Source organism: Rhinolophus ferrumequinum, chromosome 12, assembly GCF_004115265.2.
Source record: "Rhinolophus ferrumequinum isolate MPI-CBG mRhiFer1 chromosome 12, mRhiFer1_v1.p, whole genome shotgun sequence".
In the NCBI taxonomy this organism is placed as follows: Eukaryota; Metazoa; Chordata; class Mammalia; order Chiroptera; family Rhinolophidae; genus Rhinolophus; species Rhinolophus ferrumequinum.
The window spans coordinates 33,214,359-33,223,811 of NC_046295.1; the positions used below are offsets into that span (position 1 = coordinate 33,214,359).

The 9,453-nt window shown below is 39.5% G+C and overlaps 1 protein-coding gene across 1 annotated transcript in view; it reads left to right on the forward strand.

Annotated features, from left to right (window-relative positions):
• Positions 1-9,186, forward strand: part of PUM3 (pumilio RNA binding family member 3) — a 34,205-nt gene extending 25,019 nt beyond the window's left edge. Inside the window, exons 13-17 of the mRNA XM_033123910.1 lie at positions 803-945; positions 1,599-1,821; positions 3,467-3,554; positions 5,924-6,014; positions 8,951-9,186. Coding sequence (XP_032979801.1) covers positions 803-945; positions 1,599-1,821; positions 3,467-3,554; positions 5,924-6,014; positions 8,951-9,083 — 678 coding nt within the window. The 3' untranslated portion in view covers positions 9,084-9,186. The remainder of the gene's footprint in view (positions 1-802; positions 946-1,598; positions 1,822-3,466; positions 3,555-5,923; positions 6,015-8,950) is intronic.
• Positions 9,187-9,453: the final 267 nt, after the last annotated feature.

Genomic DNA, 9,453 nt, shown 5'->3' on the forward strand with positions numbered 1-9,453 from the left:
GGGCGGAGGCAGACTGAATGTTTTTCTGTTTCATATTCTCTATTAAGAAGAAAGGACTTTTTAAACAGTGACTTTTCTGTCTTTGAAAACATCAGCAAATTTACATAGGAGCTTAGTTGGGATAGAGATGACATTGCCTTTGTTCCCTAAATTCATACAATTAGAAAAGGAGGTTACTATTCTTGGGTAAGTTGATGGAAAAATGTCATAGATTGTAGTTATTTGTAACTGCACCGTGGAGTCTTTCTGCCATTTGTTTCCCTTCCCCCCCTTTTTGTTTTCAATGAGAAATAGCCTTCATTTACCATGAATAAGTAAACCCACTTTAAAAGCCTTGATCCACATGTTCTGTTTAACAGAGTTCCTTTATCCCCCTTCACATACATCTCATTGAGGAAATTCTAATAAGAAGGTTGTTCTCCTGATACTGATGCTACATTTAAGTGCAGCTGCAAATTAACTGTATCTGCTCAGTGACCCCAGCAAGCAATGTCCCTCGTAATGGTGGCCTAAGAAATACCTGTTATATAATGAATGAAAATAACTGTTTCAAATATTTTTTAAGTCCTTCAGCTTGGTCAGTTATATAAATGGATTTTTCAGTAATGCTAGTCACAGTAGACTCAATTCTGTGTTCTGAATGTAAATTTCTTTGTGCTTTAATGAGACGATTCAGCACTGGATCCACATTTTCCGGTAAGTATGTTAGGGAAAATAGTTAACTATGTATCCTTCTTTACCATTCAAGTTCCAAGCATCCTTTGAGCATACGGATTCATTACTTGTTTCTATAATTTTATAGGAAATTATTAGTTCCTTGCCTAACATATTAAATGACAAATATGGAAGGAAGGTCCTATTGTACCTACTAAGCCCCCGAGATCCTGCACATACAGTACGAGAAATCATTGAAGTTCTGCAGAAAGGAGATGGAAACGCACACAGGTAAGAACAAGTATAATAGAATGGCTTGAGCCCTTTATTTTCTCCTCTGATTTATTAATGTTGAGTAATGCATGCTTCTAGAAATCTACTCAAGCATGCATGCCCCCTCTCATGCTCCCCTCTCTCTCTAACACTAAAAAGGTGAATTCCATTTTTAAGCCTGTAGTTTTTGTCTTGAAAAGGAAATAAAAGCGTCATGCCAAAAGATTGCCTCTGAGCACCTGGCACATAGTAGGCACTTGGGTGTGTGGTTTGTTTGGTTTTGCTATATTTTTAAAGCTGATGCCACATAATTACTACTCTACTCAAAATTGAGTAGAGTCTATAAAATAGTTTGAACATGTGTTGTCTTGTAAGATATTTTATTGTTTGGTTTTTTAATTATTTGGGGGTGTTTTTCTTATATACGGGAAGCTTCACTTTTCTGGTGCTTGTTCTGTGCCAGGCACTAGTCACATCCTGGGGACACAAAGATGAAAGATAGTCCACCCTCAAATCACTTGTGTGTGTACATAACAGAAAGATACAGACAATTTAACAATAGTGTGTCACACAGACTATTATAAGCCCTTAGAGGTTTTTGTGAAAATAAAATCAACATATTTCCTTTGCCATTTATCTTGCCTTAATACTCATTCAACATATCCCAACAGCAAGAAAGATACAGAGATCCGTCGCCGAGAGCTCTTAGAATCCATCTCTCCAGCTTTGTTAAACTACTTACAAGGACACGTCCAAGAAGTGGTTCTAGATAAGTCTGCATGTGTGTTGGTTTCTGACATTCTGGGAGCTGCCACTGAAGACGTTCAGCCTGCCATGAATGCCATCGCCAGCTTGGCATCAGCAGAACTGCACCCTGGTGGCAAGGATGGAGAGGTAATGTGCCATTATTATAAGACAGGCTGGAAGGCTGTAGTGACTGAAGACTGTCTCGTCATTGAGACCATTGCTATAAAGAGAATTTTAATCATAATTATCTCAACTCACTGCATACCCACAGTACATTTGAAATTTGTGAATTCAAAACACAATGCTGTTATAACACTGTCCGTCTCAGAAACTTGCAGTGACTCCATGCATAAAAACAAAATCCACTTAATGTGGCTTTCTGTCGTGCATGAGCGGCCCCAGGCTGCCTTTCCAGCATATCCTCTGCTCTTAATTCTGTTTTGAATTTGCTGTGGACTTTCTACCTCTCTGCCTTTGTACATGCTTCTCTCAGCCTTGAGTGCTGTGCTGCCCTTGTCCATTCATCCTTCAGGATTCCTAGAGTCCTTCTCCATGAAGTCCTCCCTCACCTCCTCTTGTTAAAACGTCTTTGCTCTTTCTGGTAGCTCCTGCCTATGTTATGTGGGCCGCATGTTATTCTGCCTTTCATCTTAAGTTCATTGATTTGTGTGTCTGGTACATGCCAGGCACTGGTCAATACTGCCCGCCCCTCCCCCCAAAAGCTTACCATTTGGGGGAACACAATATTTAAATAAATATTAAATGATCATTTCATATTGAGATAAGTACAGTGAAGGAAAACTACAGATTCTATAGGATTAAATAAGAGTGGGGGCCAACCTATCCTCAGGACGGCTTCCCTAAGGCAGTGAAAGCTAAGCTGAGGCCCCACGGATTAGTAGCTCAGTGAAGAATGGTGGAAAGAAGATTCTGGGCAGAGGGAAGAGCATGTGCATCAGCCTGGAGGAAGGAAAGAGTTCAGCTTATGTGAGAAGAGAATGCTGAGGGGGTGGGAAAGCGCTTAGGAGAGGGAAGAGGCAGGCCGAAGCCAGCACGCAGGGCCCTTGGCCTGCACTGGGTTTAAGCTCCTCAGGGACAGACGTGTATAGGGAGCCTGCTGCTGTTATTATTTCTGACCTATGAGCTAAGGGGAGAGAAATGGGCTGTGGGTCTTAGAGAAGCCCTGGCCCCTGCCATCATAGAGCAGATCGTGTTATCAACTCTGGAAGATGCAGGCATAGTGAAAGTTTCTTTTTAAAGAGATGGAGCCCATTGTCTCCCATGCTTGATAAGGAGAGATCCTCTGATACGGGCCATAACAAGGAGTGAGACTGAGCTTAAAAAGCTGCTTTCTCGGCGTGCTTATCAGATAACACCCATATGTAGTCACATGCTTAAACATTCAGCATTAGGTTTTAATGCTGCTACTGTAGGTTCTGTCCCGTAGGTGTACTTGAACCTCAGAACCGCATGTTGGAATCTGAGAAGTGCTCGGCGTGATGGAAGACGAGCACTGTGGAGGTGCTCTTCAAACTGGAATTCACAAAGCCGAGTGTGAACCACTTCTCCGTGGCTGTGTTATCTCGAATAACCGTCCTCGTTTCAGTCTGGGGATTGGAATAGACCTCTGGTCCCTCCGGGTGTAGTGGTCTTTCAGATAAAGACCTCTGAAGCCTTCTGGGACGTTCAGCTTGACTGAGTCCTTATCTTTCTGGGCCGATGTAGAATGGATTGTAGGCTGAGGCATGGATGAAAACAGCTTGTAAGTTAATGTGTTCTTGACCCCTTCTAGCTTCACATTGCAGAACATCCTGCAGGACATCTTGTTCTGAAGTGGTTAATAGAGCAAGATAAAAAGATGAGAGAAAACGGAAGAGAAGGTAGGTTGTTAAACTTGACCTTTTCATGTATCTTCTGTGGAATTTCAGTAATGTGTGGCATCCTGAACTTTGTCAGCCATTTAAGTTCAAGTGAAAGTTTGTTGCGTGTTCAGAAATAATGTTTATAAGGAATGATTTAGTAGTTGCAAGTGTTGCTTTAGCAAATGCTAGAAATTTGTCTCCTAGAATGCTGGAATTCTTTTTCTATTTTCCATCCTCCCTCATTCTCTCTCCCCTTTCCTCTGCTACTTCAGTGTTCTGACTGGGGTTGGCCAGTTTTCTAAAATGCCATTCTATTCCTTGAGGATGATGAGCGCAGTACACTAGGGGGGCCCATTTGTGAGTATCATTACCCCAATTGGAAGGCATGATATTTATCTCTAGTTTTGAGGAAAGGATACGCAGAAGAAAATTATCCTTATCAGAGAATTTTGAAGTGGTGCCTATTTGGTGTTGCAATACACATGGCCAAAATGCAAGTCAGTTCTTGGCACTTTCTGGTTTTTCATAAACCTTGCAGCTAGCTGTTCTGTAGAAACTCAGTTCTCAAGAGGACAGCATCTTACATCTAATTGAGAAGTGGCGTCCATTTCCCTCTCAGTCCTGTCTTTGACCAGGCCTTCTCTTACTAAATTCAAACTCCATCTGATATTTTAGCCACTAGAGAGGTTTTCCCCAACTGAGTAAAGCAGTTGGGGCTTTCTATTACTGTATCTCAAAAAGTGACAGATTATGAATTTACGCCTTAAGGCAATTGCAGTGCTAATGGCTAGTGAGGGAATCAATATAGCAGTATAGCCATATGCTGTCACTTCTCATTCTGTCTACCTTTAGGAATAGAGACTTGGAGCTATTTCTCACTGTAAATTTTTTGTAAAAGAAAAAGCTTCTTATAATAAGTTTTGAAGGAAAAAAGATGTATTGACTCATCTTTTTCATTATTAAAAAAGTTGGTGCACAGTTGAGCCGAGTTTATGTCAGACAAGTTGTCTGGCTTACTTTTTATAAAGTCCAGGAATTTTCTAGTGATTTTCTTCCCCTCTTAATTAAAATGCACTGACAGTCCTAAAACATGCCTGTTTGATGTTTTTGTCATTTTCATGTAGCACCAAATGAGTGCTGTCTTGGTTACCCGTTGCTGTGTAACAAGCCACCTCAAAACTTAGTCGTTTTCAAAACAACAATAATTTGATCAGGGCTTGATTGAGCTTCTTTCTGCTCTGCTCAGAGGCTGCTCAGCTTGGGGTTGGAGTATCCACTTTCCCAATGGCGGGCAGTGGCCGTCGCCAGCGGCCTCAGGTCCTGTCCCGAGGCTGCTTGGGCTTCCTCGGGTAGGTTTGGTGGTAGGTTTGGGTTTAAGAGAACAAAGTAGGCACATGGTTCTTTCGTGATTTAGCCTCAGAGTTATTTAACATCACTTTTATCATATTTTCTTGGTTAGGCCAGCCACAAAGGCCCACCGAGATTCAAAAGACGGCATCAATTCCATCTCTAGCCTGAGGGCTGGGCAGGCAGTATTCTAGAAGAGCACATAGGACAGCAAATACTGTTGCAGTCACCTTTGGAAAACACCATCTGCCTCACGAGCTGATCTCAGTCTCTCCTTAGCATGTGCCATGAAAAACTAAATAGCCATATGCCTCTTGGCTTTTAAAGGCTCCTTACATTTGGGTATTTTTGAATGAAATATATATCTTAAGATGTTCGTTTTTCAAGATAGGTTGTCCCTACCTCCATTTGCACTCAATCCTAGCCTTCAGAATTTCTCCTTTGTCCAAGAATTAGTTACACTTAAATGGCACAGTGAAGAGACAAAATATACGAAGCCATTGAAAATCAGATATACTAAAACAACAAAAAATAAATGGTATTTTTGATATATAACTATTTAGTATTATAAAGAGAAATTTCCAGGTGTAAGCCAGAACAGTCATTTGACCACTAGCTATGTTCATGGCACCTTCTGAGTAGGCATTTTTCACAAGGGAAAACTTAATTTCAGTCAAACCTGAGTTGCTACTGTCAAACATTTACTTTCTGAATACCTTTCAGGTCAGAATTAAATCATTCAATAGTACAAAGAAACGCAAACATGACCAAGTGAGTGTCTTATAGGAATTAATTGTTTCTCTTGAGTAACTGCTACTAAACATAGCTTAGGATTTGGATCAGATTTGAAAGAAACAGCTCGTACTGAAAATGCATTATATACCTGAACTGGAATTTTTAGTGTTACGGAGTTTGGGTGAGAACTCTCTTTATTTGCTTTTTTATTAAAATGTATTTGCAGATTTAAGGACAGTAGAGAGGGATATTGAGAGTTTAAATCTTGGTATGTGATGTTTACTAAGGTTCAGTATATTTTACAGGTTGTTTTGCAAAAACACTCGTAGAGCATGTTGGTATGAAGAACCTGAAGTCCTGGGCCAGTGTAAATCGAGGTGCCATTATTCTTTCTTGGTATGTATGACAAGTGCCTTTCTCTGCATGGGGCCGCATCCAGATGCCTGTTCATGCAAGAAATTTCTCACATTTATTTCTCCCTTCTAATATTTGTTCCCAGTAGTCCAGTATTACTTTCAGCCACTCATGGTCTAGACAAGTATACCAAATATTAGAAAGTAAATGTAACTGTTTCAGTCAATGCTTCACAGTTTTCTCCGTCTGCCCTCTTTTGGAGGGCAAGGATCATAAAATTAAGACATTCAAAGGTATCATTTGATTGTCTCACCACCTTTTTGGTTTTGACCAAAATGTAATTGTATTCTTCTTAATGAATTAGTCTTTTCCCTACAAAAACTGACAGTGATTGTTTTTTTAAATTATGACTCACTTTACATGTAATTTTTATTCATTGTTTTCAACTATTTTGAAAGGATTTGAGAAGCATTTGCTTCTGAAGTCTTCATGCTAATTGTTTATTTTCTCGTTAAAATGGATAGAAAACTGATGATTTGTGAAGTGAAGCATCTGCTTAACTTGCATATTGTTCTCTGAACATAGTATGTTGAGTATATAATTAAAGGTCATTGAACTTTTCGTGTATTCTATTCCCAGATGAAACCCTTCTATTAAGAACATTCATTTAAAAATAGGTTTGTGTGTTGTTTTGAAACAATCACTGTTGATTTTTTTCCACTGTTGTTACCTAGGTTTGGAAGACAGATATCAATCTTAGTTTGAATTTCCCATAGTATTTCACATGCAAATGCTATGCAACTTCATCTGTATTTGTAAATGTGATGAGTGTCTGTTCGATACAGAATTTGAGTCGGTACACGTGTACTCAGGAACATACGCATTCATATGAGCGTTTTTTTTTTTTTTTCAGGTCTATTAGTATCTCCAAACATATGGGTGACACAGATCATTTTGTTCATTTCCCGTTAAAATTAGTTAATTTTCCAGTTGATGGTGAGCAGCCAGAATCCATTAGCTTAAACATGAACTTTCTTGATATAAATTTCTTTACCAGGAATTTGGAGTGTTAACACCTACTGACACATTCTTTCATTATACTTAATTAACTGAAAATTTCACCAATGCCGTAAAATTAATTTATACAGATTCTCATCGATCAGAGCTCCCTTTGGGTGGATTTCAAACATAAGGATGCTATAGGTTTATTAGGGAATACTACTTAGAATTGGAACAGGAACACATGAAATATTTTGGATTCTGAAGGGAAGTTGAACTATAGATAACCTAATGATTGATACTGTAATAGCTTCTGTTAGGTTTTTAGAATATTGTGATGTTCTGACTTATTTGGTAAAATTCTCTGTTGGTTTATATTGTACTTCAAACCAGTGTAAAATTTTTTTTTGAAATCTTTTTTAACAGTAAGTGAAAAAGCACTGGGTAAAAAACCAATCAGCCTTGTGTGCAGTCTGCAAAATAACTGAGGGAAGCAGAATTCTCTAGCATTTTAAAGTACGGGTTCTAGACAGACTGCCTGGGTTTCAGTCCCAATTCACTATGTATCCTTGGGCAAATCATTCAGCTTTTCTGAGTCTTAATTTTGTTGGTCATAAAATGAGATAAATAATAATCCTATGTTATGAAAACTAAATGAGATGATGCATATAAAATACTTAGCATTATGTCTATTACATGTGTTCGATAAATATTAACTTTTATTACTATTATGCATTATGTGACTATCTGCTTAGCCAAAGTATATAAAATAAAAACACCTAATGAGTCACACATCTGTCTATTAAAAGGGCACATTACATACTTCTCAACTATACATAGGCGCCAAGCAGTACTTGTTGCTTGTGTCCCACAGTGAGCAGGGGGATGCTGCTTGGGGCTGCGAGCTTCTCCTCCTCTTCCTGGACATGCTGGAAGTTATTGGGACCAGGCACTTGCAAAAATGCCAAGGATGTGTTTCAGAGGTCAGCCTTTAAACATGGTCGTGAAGAAGTTGGGGAAGAACAGAAATCCAGCCTTGGTGTGTTCCCCTGTCAAGTGCCTGTGCCCCAACCCCTGTTTAAAGAGAAAGAGGCCTGCTTGTTGCCAGCCTCCAGGGCTCCACTCACTGGTGACAGAGCACTCCATGCAGCGAGTTCTCAGAAAGCAGAGATGACGTTCCTTTGCTTGATGACTCACACTAATTGAATGCTTACTAAGTGTCAGGTTTTGGCGAGGTGTTGTACAAACAAGATCATTTGAGCCCCCCCAAATAACCCTGTGAGTAGAAGGTAGAGATTCTGTTGTTGATCCCACTTTACAGATCGGGAAACTGAGGCTTAGTTTAAATAGCATGCTCTTGGTTGTACAGTTACTGAGTGGCAGAGGCGGGTTTCCAATCTAGGCAGTTAAGCTCCAAGGTGAAGCTCTTTACTTCTTCACTGAATGTTTTAGCTGCAGAGTTTAGTTGAAGGCCATTCATTAACTGCTTGTCTTTCACAGCCCCCACCTTTCCCTCTGCGCCATTCACTCGTGCTCATTCCGTCGCTCAGTGAGCATTTCTCGGCCATCTGGTCTGTACATGTGGTGCCATGAAAGAACACATCGGCCCCTGCTCTTGAGTTTTGGTGGAGAAGGGAAGATAGAATACATGTATTAAATAATTTGAAGGCAGGGTGCTAGTCCTAAGATAGTCAAAGTGAAAGTAGGGCCGATTCTGTATGGAACAGAGTTGCTGCTACATTTACTTAAGTGACCCCACCAGCTAGATTATAAAACATTTTTTATTTATGTGGTTTTAGAATGTAGGCTACTAGCCCCCATCATTCATCTGATAAAGTAATGTATTTATTGTTATAAGACTTGTCTCACAAGTCAATGAGTTTTTTATATATTATGGATGCAGGTAGTACTTGCGGATGATCTAGGGATTTTTATGAAATTTAATGTTTTGTTTGTTAATTTTTGTCTTCTCTCTTCAGCCTTCTCCAGAGTTCTGATCAAGAAGTTGCAAAGAAAATCAAAGCTGGACTGAAAAGCCTGATTCCCACATTGGAAAAAAACAAAAACAACAGCAAAGGAATAGAAACGCTACTTGAAAAACTGTCCACATAGATGGAAACAAGATGGAATCATTTTTCTTCTTGTGATCTGTTTTCCCAGTGTGGAAAAGAAGGGCTAGAGTCCACCTTGCTGGTAATTTGGGTGCTCTGTGTATGTGTTTCTTTTTTGTTAAGAATTTATTTATAAAATGGTTTCTAAAAATGCTTCTTTTGTCTTTTTTTTAAATCCCAGCCATCTTCCCTGTTATCTTGAGTTGTAAGTAAATTACAATGTAAAAGATTTAATAGTCATGCCATGGGACCATCCAAATACATATAAAGGGGTTGTGAGTTAATTCAGAGGAAGGCATCCTTGGTGAGCAATAGTCATCCATGGAGGAGGTGGGACTTGAGAGGACCTCAGAGGAAGCCGTATATGGAAA